The sequence below is a fragment of the Apteryx mantelli genome, chromosome 1 (genome assembly GCF_036417845.1).
Source record: "Apteryx mantelli isolate bAptMan1 chromosome 1, bAptMan1.hap1, whole genome shotgun sequence".
Taxonomy (NCBI): Eukaryota; Metazoa; Chordata; class Aves; order Apterygiformes; family Apterygidae; genus Apteryx; species Apteryx mantelli.
This window is the reverse complement of record NC_089978.1, coordinates 208,656,704-208,674,599: the sequence shown is the minus strand read 5'-3', so window position 1 is coordinate 208,674,599 and position 17,896 is coordinate 208,656,704. Positions and strand designations below refer to the sequence as shown.

The 17,896-nt window shown below is 40.9% G+C and overlaps 1 protein-coding gene across 1 annotated transcript in view; it reads right to left on the bottom strand.

Annotated features, from left to right (window-relative positions):
• Positions 1 to 7,067: 7,067 nt before the first annotated feature.
• The window catches only part of RELN (reelin), a 306,076-nt gene continuing 295,247 nt past the window's right edge, over positions 7,068 to 17,896 (bottom strand). Inside the window, exons 64-65 of the mRNA XM_067299475.1 lie at positions 13,647 to 13,652; positions 7,068 to 8,200 (exon numbers count right to left, since the gene is read on the bottom strand). Coding sequence (XP_067155576.1) covers positions 8,104 to 8,200; positions 13,647 to 13,652 — 103 coding nt within the window. The 3' untranslated portion in view covers positions 7,068 to 8,103. The remainder of the gene's footprint in view (positions 8,201 to 13,646; positions 13,653 to 17,896) is intronic.

Sequence of the window (17,896 nt, the reverse complement as noted above, 5' to 3'; positions counted from 1 at the left end):
GCTAGCGCTGTTGGTCCGTGGGGTTTGTGCCAAGAAGTCATCTTTAACGTGACTGCAGAAACTGCATTTACCTTCCCAGCTCCCCGGGAGAGGGAGCGGGTTGATAACAGGTGACTAATAATTGGGACAGTAATCGGGGGACTGGAGAAATCAGCCCCAAATGTCGGTCATTCCCCAGCCTCCTGCTCTTCCCCCCTGTCCTGACCCTTGCATCAGGTCACCTGTCAGCTCCTGGACTTACGCCTGCTGCAAGCTCTTTTTTCCCCCGCTCTGCTAACAGTAGGTGAAATAGTTACTGCTTCACCGTCTCCAAGCCGAAAGTGCAGGTAGCAGCTTGTACCTCGGCTCTTTTACAGGAGCACGCGAGTGTTCGGTGTGCTGCCAAGTGGGAAAAAAAGTGGCAAAGACTTCCTGGACTCTGGAATTCCAATAAAGAAGCCTTAGTGCTTTATGGCTGCTAAGCTTTAAGCTTTTTACAGCTTAAAATTAATTTGAAAAAGCAGTCATCAGTGTTTTGTCCTTTAAGAGGTGTAATACAGCAGGCTTCATACACAGACATGTACCAGTTGGGTAAAAGTAAAAATACTTCATATTGATTACACAGTCCAAGACACTTAATTACACAAATGTTTGTTTCTGAAAGGAGTGAATTTTTGTTGCCTCTGCTGTTTGAGAAGCACAGTTGTCAGCCTTGGAGTTCTGAGTGTCACCCTGACCAGTGCCTGGGTACGGCTTTTTATTTATTTAATAATAATACAGGGGATGTAGGTATCAACTTCCCTGTGAATAATCAGGAATTAGTAATTAAATATTTTTATAGATCTGGTCTTTAGTCTTTGATTTATAAATGTTTCCCAACACAACTATAAGTCTCACTCATGCCCAGCAGAAAATATTTTTCCCATCTCGCAGAGTATTTGAGATTTTGTTTTTCTGTCTGGCACTGGTAGGAAAAAGTATTTTGAAAGGTCTTTAAAAAAATTGTCAAAAATATTGTCCCCACTTACTTTGAAAGCCTTAAAATGTTTCCTTGGCATTTTGGCCCTTATTAGAGGTTTTTTTTTAAGAGTAACTTAATTAAAATTTAAAATAAATGAATTTCAACTGAAATACAATGCTTTAAATTTCAATATTGTCAAAATAGGAAATTTCAAAGTCAAAGCATTTAAAAAGTTTCATTTTAAATCAGAGGTTCATTATAACCAGTGTTCATCATAATAGCTTGTAACAAAAAAACATTTTGAAGGAAATATCAATTTCAAATGGATAGATTAAATAGGCCACATACATCAAATTTCGTGCAGAATGGTGCTGGATGCCACTGTTTTATACCAAACTGGATAACTGAAGATCTGTCGAGAAAGACATCTCCTTTCAGTCAGTTCCTTCTGGAATCTTGTGTGATAGATCTGTTTATCCAAAAAAGTATTTTTTCTGAACTTGGGCATCCATACATGTGCTAGAATGTAGGTGGAATTAGTTTATGCAGGTGTTGTGTCATTTTTGATGTACTGAAATTCTGGAATGCTTTATTACCGATAAAGCATATATTACAATAACTGCATGCACATATTACAGACAGAGCTGTGCATGCACACCCCACACAAAGAGAAGGGAAAGGAGAAAGCTTAAAATATGCCAGGGAATAGCAGTGTAAGGATTTGTTGCTAGAAATTCCACAAAGATATAAATCATTTCAAATGTTACAGTAGTACACACTGGGGATTATGTTAAACTAATTGTGTCAATGGTTGTATTTAAACATATGAACTGAAGCTGGTTTTAATTTCTTGTGTACATTTTAGCATGAACCATTGAGAAGGTTAATAATTCATTTCATTGCTTCTTTCCAGCATTGTTTAAAATGGTGAAACATACTTCAGCAGTTCAGCTCTGAGAGAAGGGCAGGGATTAATATAGCGCTGAGCTCAGTAGGAACTGGAAGAAAAGAGAATTTTTGGTCAAAACAAAAAATGGGAGTGGAAGTTAATAGAGAATGAATAATGTGGACAAAAGGACAGACTGAAAAAACACCCATGGAGGATAATTGTGGGAAATCAGTTAATGGCACACACACACCACTTGAGCTGTGTGATGACAAAGGGCTCAGTGTGAACTTCAGCAGCTCGTGGCTCACAGGGGAATGGAGCAGCAGGAGCCATTGCTCTCCAGCAGCACGGGGAAAGCTGTGAGACACCGTCAGAGACCAGACTCGTTGCTCGCTAGGTTGGCTGGCCAGTCATGGGGCCTTTTGGCTGTCAACTTTCTTCCGCCTTTCTCTTTCCCTCTCCCCCCCAAATAATCACTGATAATGAATAAATACACAGGAGTTAGATGAGGGGCTGGGGAGTGTGGAGACCCTGACAATTCTGATTCTCTCATTAGGATGGACTTTCTGTACAGGACAGGTAGCAAAGCTACCAGTCCAGCCTTCCCAAAATAGCAAGCTGTGTCAGATGGGCTCCATCGACTGGGTCATTCCCACCCTCTCCCTCACTGCATTCAAATTCCTCTAATAATGTGACAACTTTCTAAGGCAGAAAAAAACCTATGTATCTTTGACCATGGAGTCTGATGTAAGTCCTATGATAGGTCAGAAAGCTCAATTAATAAATTTGAGATGGACATTTACAGTGTGAAGTAAAATGCATTTAGATTGACAGGAATTTTCCCACTGATTTCAGTGGCAGTTGACTAGGTTCCTGAAGTGCTCCTGTTAATTAGTTACTACCCATATCCTATACAGGTACATTATTCGTGTCAAGCTTTATCATTGTCTATGATAGCGCTGTAAATATTATTCTAGTAGAGGCCCAAACATTTCCCTTCTCACTCTGAGAAGTTCCTTGAAAATGGATATATTCATATCCTTTAAAATGCCCTGTAAGGAAGATGTGATTTTAAATGAACCAAGTTGAATGTCCATTGGATTGTATGCTGTTGTGAGTATAAACCAGCTGAACAGCTTTGCACGTGTTGTTCTAGCACACCTTGAGCTATCTGATGATCAGCAGAAGGCTGGTATGTATGTATACAGTCAGTGTATAGGGAAAGTGAGACCTGGGAGCTGTCAGCCCACTCCTGTAGGATAAGCAATAGCATACTAGCGCAGAATAGGCCCCGCTGGACCTGTCACTGTCTAATAGCTCCCAGAGTCCCACCTTGGACACAAAGGCAATCACGGAAGTAATCTTGCCCTCTGAAAGAACTTCTTTGCTGCTAACTCTTTCACAGATCTCCCTTGAGCAGCCCAGCTCAAAAGCACAAACCACATACCTTTTTTCTAAAGCAGCATTAAAAACTTGTTTTCTTTCAAAAGTGATAAAAATTCAAACTATAAACCCAGCAGTTACCAGCTTCCTGCAACACAGGAATGCCGTTTCTACTGGGCCCCTCCTGGTTGGGTGCAGGCTCAAACTATCTCCATCAGGCTCTGCAGAAAATGATTAAGATAATTAGCCACACACAGGTCTAAGACCTTAGGCTCACTGCTAGGTTGGTTCCTTCAGGTCAACCAAGAAGAACATGAAGAATAAAAAAGCAGCAGCCATAAATTATCAGTAACTAAGGAGAAGGCGAGGCAGCGCCATCTTCCACAAGTTGCTTGTATGACTTTGGCACCCTCATACCTCACAGACATTTCTTGCAGGAGCAGATCCCTCACCCATGGGGTAGGTGCTCCATCCAGCCTCTCAGAGGAGATGTGCTGCTGTCCCTGACTGCCCTTGAAGACCTCTTTGAGGCTGTGTTCAGGGTAAGCAAGCCCTTTCACTGGTCTAATTTGGTTTTGAGGCTCCCTCAACAGCTCAGCGCTAAGGTAGCTCCCCCATATAGCTAGCTTGTTCCTGTTTTTCCAGTGAGGAGTCACATTTAGTACAGCCTTGCTGCAGAGTGGACTTGCATGTGGTTTGCCTGCTGCACATCACTGGCTGTACGTGTCCCTTTGGCTGGCTGCTGGCACCAGGCTGCTCACAGCAGGGACCCAAGGGCTGCTGCTGAGCTTCCTGCAGTGGGGCTTATAGAGCCTTGTGGCAGCTTCCTGCTTAGATAATATCCAAAACCCATTTCCCGCTGACAGATAAATAATGAGGTGACACTGTGGCAGCATTCCTATCCGGTGACATTTGCCCTGAATGGTTAGCAAGTAAATAAAACATAGTCTATAAAGCCAAGTTAGTTTTTTCCTACAGCGGCTTCAGTCAAGTGATAGCATCTTGTCAAGTGTGCTCACGTGCCAGACTATTCCTTGGTACTTGAGGACAACAGAGACAGTCTCAGTGCAGGCCCATGCAGCCACACAGGTCTCTGGGGTGAGCTCACTGTTTCCTTCCCCTTCTCTCCCCCCAAAAGCGGCAACTGGTTTCAATTCCTTTCACAGTCTCCTGAGGACTGAGGTCGCTCCCTTACTAAGTAGCTAACCGCTGGTCTGGAGGAGTGGTGGGAGCCACTGGCCTCCAAAAGCTGTGTCCCTGGGTGAAAAATGAAGCTGACTGAGGCTGGGAGGAAGCCCCAGTGCAAGTCTCCAGCAGTAGGGCGCTGCCCTGGAGGGACTGACACTGGATTTGTATTCTCAGCTGTGAGGCTTGTCTGTGTTTATGATCCATGTTTACCACTATTCTTGTATCTTTCCCCAAATCTTCTCTTTTCTAGACTAAACAAATCCACTCTCTCTACTTGGAAGGTCATATTTTAAGGGGCTTGTTTCTTCTGCTGTACTTTGAAATCTCTCCAATTTGTTTACATTTGTCTTTAAGTGAAGGGCTCAACTGCTCGTTAACTGCAATCTGCTCTATCAGCACTGACAGCTGTGTATGTATTTCCCATGTTTTACCGTAGATACTTCTATTAAAATAACTCAAAATGACATTCTTTTTTTTACCAACAGCCTAATGCCGTTGATTTTCTTCCTATAATTCTGCTTGCTGATACCTGATTTGCTCTACGACAATTTATTGTTTTTTATTAGTTTTGCTGTGTTATTTCCACCCATTTCTCTAAATTGTCAAGTTCATGCAAAGTCTATTTTGGTCCTTCAAACTACTTTTGGTCCTCCCATTTCTTCCCATTAAGGTAATGTTACCACCTTTGGATGAAGCAAGGTCAAGAGAAGAACATTTAGGCAAAATTATGATAATATAGGTTTTACTTAGGTTGTTCCTGGAACTCCAGCAGGTAAGAGTTTTGTCTTTCTGTATTTTTTTTTTAATTTTTCTTATGGTCTCTACTGGAACATGGGTTAGTGAGCTGATAGGAAAAATGTAAAAGACCATAAGGCATAATAAAAGTATCAGTTTCCATAGCTATGCATGCCAAAGTTTTATACCAGTAGATAAGCTTATTAGTATAGTTTATAGTTCTGTTGCTATTATACTGCCATTAATTATGTGCTGTGTCACCCTTTCTCTTTTAACAGCTATTTAATGTCAACTGACTCATTGTTCTCAGTCGTATGGGAGGAAAAATAAAGCAGTACATACACTGAGTACACAGTATGCACATGCTACCTTGTGTGCTATAGGAATGGAAAAAAATATAAGCAAGAACTTCCTGGAATCTGGAAAGGGCAAAGAACAAAATCACTTGGGAATCTACAGGTGGGGTGATTTTCCAGAGAAAAGCCTATGCACCTTAATAGTGAGCTCTGCTGAAATGCCTCAGTGGATCCCCCAGTAGTCATGATTACATATTCATGAGAAATATCTGCAGTTGTGAAAAACAGCTTCTCTGAGTATACTGGTCTCTTATCTGGAATGTGATAAAGTCAGATTAATTGCCTCATCCTATGCATACTGAAGTCCTCAAAATAAATTATTTCCCTAGCACCACACTAGTTGCACACATTTGACATTGAAATATCAGCCATCTGTTGACATATTAGGCCAAAAAAAATTATCTTAAAAAAAAAGGAGTGTTTATATCTTGCATTTTTGCTTGCTCAGTGAGTGAAACTTTTTATTATAATATTTTAAAATCTCTTGCCAAAACATTATAGTATTATATTCTGTTATAACATCATTTATTTCTTCCCACTTTTCTTCTGAATAGATCATTTATCTTGTTCCAAGGATTGTAAGCACACATGGTATTCTCCAGAACAGTACAACTGAGTTTGCAGCTGCGGGAAGCTGGGCTGTTGCAGTGTTTCCAGTTCTGCCAAAGGTGTGTTGCATAACTTTGACCAAGGCAAGGTTTTGACTAGTCGATCACTGAATGACCTGCTTTTCTGTACTGCTTGGGTACCTTTGATCAAAAATTTCTGAAAAACTGAACACATTTGTAGGTATCGGAGCATGGATTTATAACAAGTCTGTATTGGTTCAGACCAGTATCCTGTTGCAATCAGTGGCCAGTAGCAGATGCCCAAGAAGGTATAAAAACACAGCAAGCATGCATGATACTTCTCTCTGATACCCTCCCAGTCTCCCCACCCAACTATTACTGGTTCAGGGGATTTCCTGAACATGTTGTGGTTTATCTGCTTAGTGACCCACAGAGATTTCTCTTCCAAGTACTTGTTCAATCTCCTCTTGCAACAACCAAGAGAAACCTTTTGCAACATCATTTTGCAAGGCCTGCCATGGATCTAGCACCCACTATGTGAAGAATTAGCTTCTTTTGTCTGTTTTGAACCAGACTGTAGTCCTCAGAGCAAGGAAACACTGATTCTCATAACAGACAGGTATCTGTTCTCAAATATGGACTTGTGTAATATTTCCATACTGAGAAGTATTATGCACATGCAAAGCTATGGAATGTAAACTGAAACTGCTACAATGCTACATAACACCTATGTGTTGGGATATGCAGATAAAGAAAGTAAGAATGCATATTGGTCCATGGTTCTGTTTTATTCCTTGCACCAATCACATTACACCTACATGTGGGACTGGGAAGATCTCTGGATTTGTGCTTGCAAACACTGAGATTTTCAAAGTGCTACTGAGTATGATGTACTAAATATTAAAAAATACCATCAATGTTTGCATTAGAATCTATGTATTTAGTAAAAGAATTTGGTTTATGATTTCATTTAAAGCCCACATGGCTTGAAAAGTCTGACATCAGAATTGTTTGTTGACATTATCTTTATTGAAGCATGGATCTTTAGCTTGGTTCACCATAAAGTGAAGCATTTTATTTATGATAATAGACAGGTTAGGGCTATAGGGGCATTATAACGTTGCTGGTGTAGATACAACTTTATCAGAAGATACAAACATGACCCGCGATAGAAACAAACACCTAAGAGAACACAATGAAACGTTCACTGTTTACAAATCACTTCATTACTACAGACACCAAATGGCAGTTACTGTAAGTAAATCAGTTGCAGAGAACTGACTACATTTAGACAAGGAAATGGGAACTTCTGTTTGGGGCTTCATCCACAACTGCTTAGTAGAAAAAAGTTTAATGTCAAGCATTCTTTTTATCCACAAAACAATGCTAACCAACAGACATATCAAAGAATAAGACTGAAGGATATCAACGTCTTTACAACTACTTTTGCAATTATCTTCTTGATTAGGTACTTTGATTTGTTTAATACATGTTGTCAGAAGGTAAATAGCCCAAAAATCAGCAGCAAAAATATTACAACAACAAAACAAGTAAATACAGTGCCAATGTGTCATGTTGTAGAAGAGAATACAAAGAGGACAAACAATGATAACTTAATCATATAAAATGACACAGAGCTGAAATACAGTGCACTTAAATATCTATGTGACAAATAATGTTAAATTCTGTACTTAGTATGTAGGTTTTTTAAACATAAAATCTGAAAAGTCTTTGTGCTTAAACTTTTTTTCCTGTTAAAAAGAATTAGTTGCTTACTTCCAATACTGCCACTGTAACTGATATTACAACAGATCACAATTTTCACAGACACATCAACATTAAAACATTTACCTATGAGAAAATAAGTCACTTCTCATTAGTTCACAGTGCGAAAAAAGTAGTGTACACTCTGTCTTGAGAAAGGCTTTCAGTTATTCATCAAGCCAGTTGCAGAAAAGTCCTGATACCAAATGCAGTGCTAGATTTAAAGAATGGAAAGCAACACATCACATGTTGGGAGGAAAAAATAAATTTCTTGTTTCTTCATGGATATCGTCTAAGTGACCTTCGTCTTCTGTTGTAGAAATGCCTGAGCCCATGTTGCCGTGAAAAATTCATCATGTAATTTTGTTTGCGAGTGCTATTAAAATTAAGGGGGGAAGGAGGAAGAAAAGAATGTCAGATTTTTAATATGTTCTTTGAATTCTTTCTGATCAGTGAGCTAGTGGGACAGATTCTTCTTATTCCTTGCATATCTTTTCAGGATTGTGTAAAGTGGTATAAAATGCACCTTCTATACAACAACAAGGTACAAGGCAATTGAGAGTCTGTTCCACTTTGCTTTTATTTACAATTCATTATCTTAGGGAAAGGTGAAGAGCTCTCAGCTAATTAAAACTTGTGCTGCCTAGGGCCAGATTCACTAAAGCTATATGCACTTCATACCCACTCAGTATAGGGCATTTCTCCACGGTGTATTTATATTCCAATTATCCTTTTCTCTCAAAGCATTAACAGCTTTATTTAGAGAACAGAAGAAAAGCTTTAATCCATCATGTTCTAGTTTTACCATATAGGAAGTGAAGTGCAACACTTTTACGCAGACTTAACATTTCCCTCCCCTGCCCCCCATCCTAATTTAAAGGAAGATCTGGGAAATAAACTGAACAGCATCATCAGTTCTGGCTGCAGCCTAGTTGAGGGATAGACACTTGCTCTGAAGACCTACAGGGAGCACGAGGTCTATCCAACCGACATTAGATTTCTACTTCTCCCACTGAGGGAAGAAAGAGCCATGAGAGGGCAGCAGTGAACAAGAATGATGTCCGGGACCTAGGTACCTGAAACCCACCAAACTCCTAGATAAGGGCCATATTCCACCTTCGGTTTTCAAAGAGCAGAAACTTTGGAAATGAAGCTGTAACAGCTGTGTGGCTTCCTTGTGATTCTACTCATGGCATGTACAAACTTGCATATAGCTTGGAGAGAACCACCTGCACAGCAAGAGAGACTCTACGTCTTACTGCCTGTGGCAGAGGACTGCTGAACAGCCACAGCACTTCATCTGTCTGTAACTTTTCTTGGTCCCCTCCACCCTCAGCACTTGCACAGAAATACAGGTCCAAATAAATCTACAGCCAAACTATATTCAGAATTATATGAGAATATTTTGTATTAAGTGTTTTTAAAAAGGATGTCTCCTCTCAGACCTACTACTTACAGAGTACTTGGTCAACCACGTAAAGCAACCAAGACTTGGCTATAAGAGACAGTCACTGTTGCACACTGGGCTGTAAAGTCCCAGGAAGTGGGAAAGAACTTTTGGTCAGAGCGCTATTTTTAAAAATAAAAAGAAAAGAGTATCACATATTGCAAACAGACTCTAATCTTTAAAGTCACCTGAGAGCCCCTTTCTCCATTTGGAGGAAATTGCATATAAGAACTCATATATATGCAGCTGTGGAATGCAATTTCTCTCAGCAGAATGGAGCAACACATTGACCATGCAGACCCTGAGGACAACTCCAACAGACATAAGGAGCTTCACCCAGGAAGAGCTGTTGGTGACTCTGCTGCCTCATTTTCTTCCTCTTTCCAGGGGAAAGGAGCTGTAAAGTCTCAGTGAGTCTGTGCAGTCTCAGCCTAATTTCTGCCTCCCTCTTCTAGTCTTCCCTACCCACTTTGGAATATGGCCTTTCTAGCTTTGTCCTGCAGTGGGAGAAAGATGCTTCGCCCAAAGGTCTCTGCTCCAAAGGGATTGAATGTTACCAGGAGCCTCCAAACCAAGCAATGCATCAGATTTTAAAAGTGGTAAGTGAAATACAGGCCAGTAGTAGACATTACAGTCAACAAATCTTCCATTTGTGAAAGCAAGGCAGGTTTTCGTTTGTGAGCTTTCTCTGTGAGTAAAAAGTAAATACTCCTATAATAAACAGTTATACTTTCCTCTCTAGTGCATAAGCTTATTTTCAGTGAATATGGCCCTTAGGGAAAAGAAATAATTGCATGCTTTGCAAAATAAGTATGATCCCCCAGAAGCAATGATAGCTTTTGCTATATAACTTAATCTAAAGTTATGCACAACTTAATCTAAAGTTATGATAACTTAATCTAAAAAATGTGTGTAACAAAATTATACCCTTTTTAACAGCTAATCTAGAATGTAATTGTCTAGAATAGAATAAAAGCAGCTGTGTCAAAATCTAGGATATAAAATGCCAAGCAATTCCAAGCTGCTTCCCAACTAGTTTTCCAAGGCTTTGCAAATTTCTTTACCCAATTTTACAGGCAAATGAAACTTATTTTCTTGCCACTGCAATATTCATACAGAATGAAATAATATCCAGCTCTCAGTGACAATGAATATGAATAGTTCTACACTTGGTACAACATTTTGCACTCTTGCAGAAAGTCAGTGCTCTAGAGCATTTGGCAATTAGGAGAGGGTTTAATATTTGAGTTTGACTTCTGACTTTCACTGGGATTCAGGACAGTCAGTGCTCAGACCAGGGCAAGCGACAGGAGGCAGTGGGCTAAGCAGTTGGCAAAGCCAGCCTGTTCCTAGCCGACTGGGAATGCTGGGCATAGGGGTACATTTTAAATCCTGCTAAGTGCTCACTGGCAGGAGGCAAATCACAGCCCTGAACTCTCCCCGGAGGCGACTGCCTTTGGTCCTGAGGCTGAAGGACAGCTTCCTCGTCTTTAATTCCCTAGGTGCTGGAGCCATCACCTGTGAAGTGGATACTTTGTCTCCTTGGACCCAGGGCTTTTATGGCAGCATCCTACCTCTCAGAAGACTGTCCTAACCATGAAGTGAGGTAGGATGGAGCACCTCTCTGCATGGAAAAGGCCACTCAGCAGCCAAAACACAAGAAATGGGCCTGGAAGAGGAAAACACAGCCCAATTCTGAGTGGCCTCACTGTAGGTACATGATTTTGGGTGCCCTCAGGACAGCAGCCTGGTACTAACAGGAGCCACGTGAGATTAATCACAGCTCTGGTCTCCTGAGGGGAGGCATCACCAATACTGCTTCTTCCCTCATCTTTTTTGAAAAAGCCTACCTAGCACTACCTTTGTAAATATCTATCCTGTTGACATATGTGGGACCAAAGGGAGCATGTCAATGCTTTGGGCTGAAAAATTTGCCATTTCTGGATCTGGTTAAATTTAGGACTGAACTAGGCCGTGAGATCCTTGGCTTGGGCAAGACTTTGGCCATTGGGGCACACTCAGAGCTGTGGTTCTTGGTGCCTGGGGGTCTTCATGTTTCCCAGTGGTCTCCTTGCTGGCCTTTGATCTGCTCACTTTAGGAGATAGCTCAGCAGAGATTTTCAGGACAACCTGTTTGGATAGTGCTAGGTAAACCTGGCCTATATTTCACTTTAAATGCCTAAGCATTTTGTATCTATCTGGCCTTAAAGTTATGATGAAGACATTTAAAGTAAACAAACAAACAAAAAAAAAGAAAAATAAATAAATAAAAACAGGAAGAAAGAAATGGTTCCCTAATATCTTAAAAGAAAAAAAGGAGACTTACTTATTCTTGATGCGTATTCAGTCTATTTTGGTATTTTATAAGATGGTCGGCTTGCTGAATGTTATAAGCAAAGAAAACAGACATATTCCCTGTCTTACACTGAACACCACAAAAAGCAGTGTGTGAAAAATAAGAGAAATCTAAATTCCCAATAAACAAATGCTCAGTTTCTTACTTGCACTGACATAGTCCAAACTCTTTCCCACCAAAGTCTGAGGTAGACTTTCCACTGACTGGGATGGAAGCCACTTAAAAACTTCATGCCCATTGTAGAAAATCGCATGATTTTCACTCTTGCTCTAGTTAAATAGGTATACCCTATAAGGGTATAGGTTGGTATCCACAAAATGAGGCTAGGTATATATTTATTTTTCTAAAGTTAATTTTATACATTGATAGGAGAAAAGCACTTTATGATTGAGTCCAATAGTGCTTTTCAAGACCACAGTAAGAATTACGTAATAAAGTTTGCAGAAGGAGTACTTAAATATTTCTTGCATTTGGTAGACTTAAAAATGCTTTCAATACTACTAATAATGAATTGTGTTTGTATTTTTATAGACTGATAAGAGGCTTTACTATGCTTTTGCTGTTATTTGCTTGTTCAAAGCACCCAAAATGTGCAGGGCAGCATCTAGCTACGTTAGGAATAAGGATCCCCCCGCCATCCATAACAGAGGGTGTGGAGGGAACTCTTGTTTGGAGACATCATTGGAGACATCAGCTTGGAGAAGTATGTAATGGACTGTCAGCATATACTGAGCCTTGTACCTTTTCAGTGCACTCGCTGAACCACTAGATGAAACGTACAGATCCAAAATAGCTGTATATTGCTGATGAACAGCAATATAAGCAATTATGAGGAGCAACTACTGCACAGTCTAATCTATAGTTTTAAGTGCCTTAATATTAAATAATAAATTAAAGATAATACTGCTCCAATTTACGTAGGAAACCCTAAGTAACTTTCCAATGAAGTCTTTGTAGTTATACTATTTTAATACATACAATAAAGCAGTTTATGAGAAGGAATCACCCTGTGTTTTTAGGCTTGAATAAAGCATTCTGATTATTGTATTATATGCTTCCTAAAGCACAGTTTGACTACAAGTCTGCAATTTAAGAACTATAAAGATGGAACATAGCCAAATGGAATAAAAATTTCCTGTAAAAAAACCAACATATCCTAATGTCATTCATTATTTTCATGTATTTATTTTTAGTAATGAGAACAAAATAGGACCAAAAATATTTGGATACCAAAACCAAACATGAACAAAGCCTTAGAAAACAGCAGAGGCACACATCTCAGGACTGGGCTTGGGGTAAATTTTGTGGCTGAATTACAAATGATCTATAAGGATACTCCGATAATTAGAGAAGTGACATGGTCTGAATGAAATCCTGTTTGCTCATATCAATGTCAAACATTTTTTGACTCTGGTGAAATCAAGATTTGAACTCACAGCTCAGTTACTTTGTTGGTTAGCAGCATCTATTAAATATGGCAGCACAAAGCAGCATGGTCGCAAGAAACAAAAGAACGACCTAGCAAATACTTGCTGTTGTTTTTAGATCTAAAAGATACTTATGACTCTGCTGCCGTACATGTTCACTGGCATACACTGTGTGGCATTGGCTTCCACTCCTTGGTCATTATTTACAGAAAAAAGCGTGAATTGCCTGTTGGAGCTGAGAGCTGGCCTGGGCAACACACTGAGTACCCTCCGCTCCCAGGTCCTGTTGCACTGCCACGAGCACTCGTGCCTGCCGGCAGGGGGGAAGCCCTCTCTCTGCAGCCTAAGTGACATTCCCACAAATTCCCACTGCTGCATGTGACCAGTGGCTGGATGAAGTGCTGAACCCGCTCTGCTAAGCTTAACTTTCCCTGACGCTGCCTGAGAAAGAGCTGCAGGATCAAGGCCTTGCAGAGCACATCTCAGAGAGCACAAATGGTATTCCACAGACCCATCATTGACAAAACTTTGGGAAAGAACCATAGCTGAAACAGCAACATATATTTGAAAGGGATTCAGGGAAAGCACTTACCTTACTCTAGTGTAAAACCAATGACAGCAAACAATGAAATACAACACAAGTTAGAAAATGCCTTTCAATGCATGCAGCACTGTGATTAGTCATAAAACCCTGATGAGGTTTAGAGGCAATATAGGACTTTTCATCTCTTTTGAAAATAAAAATTGAACAAATTACTTCCTGATATTTCAAATCAATGCTTATATTTTTCTTTTCTATAAAATTCAGCATGCACTTTTTAGAAACATAAGAAAAATGTCATAAAAGCACAGACTGCATCATATTAAATTTGGCATAAATGTTGTGACTATTCAGATAATTACCTAATATTTGAACTCTTTCTTTTCTTTATTATAAATATCTTGATACCCTTTAATTAAATGTATTTTTCAAATCATTGCTTTTTACTAGAAAAATGAAGCAGATGAAAATGCTTTTTCCACATGAGGACTTTGTTAGAGCTAGAATATATAATTTGTCTTTTAATGTTGCAAAACAGCATAAACATTCTTTGCACCAAATGCAACGTAAGTTCCTCAATAAATCATTTGTGCCAAAAATGTGAGAAAATCTTCACAATGAAGAGCGTGGAGTGATAGCTATGGAGGCATTAGTTCTATTACCCAACAAATAATCATAAAAAATTGTTATGAGGGGAAACTTCTTGCATTCCTTGAACAACTCAAATTCCCATGGATTACACCACAAGTTTTGGGCTGCAAAGAAAGCAACATCAGACCCTTAGTTTTCAGTTTATTATTGTCCTTTAGTTCTAAATGCCTTTGATCAAAGCTTGTTTTTTTAGAGGTTACTAAGGGCCTGCATTATACACAAAGAAATAGCAGTTCTAAAGGCACATGCAAAAACGTGCGTGGTATCTGTGCAGCAGACAGGCTGAGTCGTACTTAGAAAAACAGTGTGCACATGAAATGCAGAGTTGGACGTGGGCTGTTCTTAGAGCACAAGTATAGGGGCACAGAAAAGTACTCAAGATTTCTTAGGTCTGGAGTAAAATACTTCTTTATCCTAAGAAGAGCCACAGCCATGGAACATGTGACAGTTCTGCCCAAAGCTTACTTTACAAATGGAGAGAGCAAAAATGCTGCACTAACAAGGAATAATTGACACTAGTTTAAAGGGACTGGATAACTTGATAACTAACACCCTCTCCCACATGACAGAGACCAAGCATTCCTAAAATAAGTTGGTGAGTGGTTAGCTGGCAAGACCAATTCAGTGTATAATATACCCAAAACAGGTACAATGTTTCACCTGTTCAGCTTGAGCACCATTTGCGGCTGCAGTACAGCCTTAGCAATACTGCTTTTTAATGAATGATTCAAATGATTCATTAGCAAGTGGAATGACTCTACATAATATACAAAGGCACCCATCTTTGGCCTTTCTTATCATTGCCATGTATTTTGCATGCCCGTATGATCTGCAGGTTAAAATATTAACATTGTTCCTCCAGCTAAGTATCTTGGGACCAAAAAGTAAACAAAGGAGTTGCATCCAGAGAATGTGTTTGCTGGCTAGAGGATGACATCCCTTGACTCAGAAATCAATTGGACTGAACAGACTGTGATGACTCCAGCTATGAATCAGCTGCAAACTGTATCTGCACTGCAACTTGGCACCTAGGCTCATGACAGGATTAATTTTCAAGTGTTTGGACTGTTGAGAAGAGTTGAGCCATGAGAACAGATATTCACAGATTTATCCCTGGGAATGGGCAGTCTCTAGGGGTCACTGTAAGGAGTAGCAGGGAATAAAATCATGAAAATTCTTGGTAATGATGCATCTCTGCAGACAGCTGGTCCTGCAGGCAGGTGCTTTCCCAGCCTGCCTTCCTCTCCAGCCCTTAGTCTTCTCAGGGAGAGCCTGGCTAACTCACCCCTGGGTTGAGGAAAAGCTGGCACAGCACATGGGTGTGCAGCTCTGCACTTCTGGGAGTGCAGGCACCCCAGCCAACAGAGGGTGCCTGGGGGATCTGGGAAAATGCAGCCCCTTTGTCAGCTCACAGGATAGTGGAAAAAACAGGAGACAGGTGTGGGAGCCAGGAGTTTCTCTACACCCGAATCCACACCTCCTAGTATACGTCAGCTTCTTCCTGCCACTAAAGCAACTCATCTGACTCTGAACTTGCATCCCTCAGCCTCCCTGCCACAAGGAAAGGCAGATGAATGGTGATCAGACCACACTCTCAGCATACAAAAAGACTGGTGTACAGAGCTTGAGATTAAGATAGTTTGTGCCATGTACATGTGGCGTCTGTGCACCCCTGCCTCTGGACCTGAGAAAAGGATGTGAGCAGGCCTGCCCTCTATGGCCATGCGGATACACAGATCACATACAAACATGAAAATCTAGGACATCTGTGAGCAGGGCTTGAAACAGGGCAAGTGAGGATAGTTTCGATGGTGCCCAGAGAGGCATTTGTCTGTGTTCATTAGCTGGAGTCTCTTTCAGGTGGGTGAAGGAGTGTAAGAACTATAAAAGAGTTATAAAAGGACAGAGTGCAGACCCCACTAGATGGGGACCATCAGCAGGTGCTGGTGCCAAGGGCATTCTCAGCTTTCTGAGACAAGGTGAGAGTGCTAGTAGGAATGACTTCTGATTTGGGAAGCACAAATGTTTCCCAGGATATCTCAGCTTTGGGAAAGATGGGCCAGGCAGAAACCTACTGACTCTCCAAAGAGTCCCTGTAAAAATATTGGAAGCAGGTAATTACACTGTCCTTGGTGCTTGGTTTTAGTTCCGCTCTGCAGCCATGCTGGAGGAAGCCCTGCGTGGCTACAGGCGCCATAACTCTTCTCTAGGAATGCTGGTGGATGGGATGCGGCATGGGCAGAGCACCCAAGGGACAGTCCCTGCTCGGCCTCTTGCTAGAGAGCTAACCTGGCAAGTTGGCTTGCTCTCCCTGCGGGCAGGCAGGGTTTCCGTGCAGAGCAAAACAGCAGAGCTAAAGGAGATATTCCCACAGGAGACCTGTGTTCTATCTGCAATGAACAGCAGCGCTTCCCTTGAGAAAGCTTTCCAAACACTTTCTCAAACTTTTTAAAGGCTCCCTGAAAATAAAACGTAAGAGGCCCACAGAATATTTTGATGAATTAGAAGCTGCAGCTAGAACCTAAAGAACAGAAGAGAGGCCAAAGCTGCCATAAGGGTTGAGCGTATGCTGGATGTATAAACCAGACATGCCACAGTGTGTAACCCTGCTGCTCCAGAGGCAGCACGTCTCGCGTGTTGTAGGTAGCAGGGACTGAAATTCTCCGCCTGACCTGCTGGTGGTATGCTGCTGTGGCACTGTATTTAACAGTACCTGTTAAGGGAGAAATTTGTCTGTTATGTCCTGTCTTCCTTTGTGGGCTGTGCCAGGTGTCACACACGGGTTGGTCAACTGAAGGTGCACATCCAGCACATGGAGTGCAGGGTGGAAACTCTGTCTCTAGCCTGACTTTTTTGCCAACATCCAGAAGACCCTCAAAGCTCTTTAACAGGAGAAAAAGAAGAGGAGGAGGGAGAAGGCACTGTCTGTATATCTGGTTCCTCCTCGAGGCAAAGTGTGATTGCTTGCTATATCATTTCTTTTGCTTTCTCCATTCTAGTTTAAAATATCTCACATAACTGAGATATCACCACTCAGCTTGTGCGTCTGGTCTGCAACCTGGTAAATCTCACTGTCAAAGAAGCTCTCCAGAATTCAGCTTAAGAATCCCTTTTTTCAAACTCCACCTTATTCCTATGTATATTCCCCAATTCAATGCTCAGATTGGCAGGTAATATTATACTATTTTTTTTCCACCTACTTTTTCCGTGTTACTTTCTTTTATTAATTGCAAGGCAGAAACAAATGAAAATATTTCAGAACTACCGGTTCCCTTCTCCATGGTTTCCTAAACACAGTGAACTTCCTGCAGGTTCATACTCTTTTGTATCTTTATCCATGCATCACCATACAGCCATTGATTAACTAAGCCAGGAATCACATCCATCCCTCTGTTCCTTCAAGCTTTAAGCTTAATGTTATGGAAGCAGAGCCCAGCAAGGTGTGTAAAAGCAGCACAGTGTGTACAGTTACCCAGGATTGGGACCAGTTTGGTTTGGGGTTGATATGAGTGCCATGCAAGCTGGTGCTTCTTGGTGGAAAGAAGAACAGGGCTAACTAGTGATCAAGTAATCCACTTTGCTGTTGTTACAAAACATTACTTGCAGTGCCTCTGCTAATTCAGATTTTAAGACAGAAACCTCATGGTAAC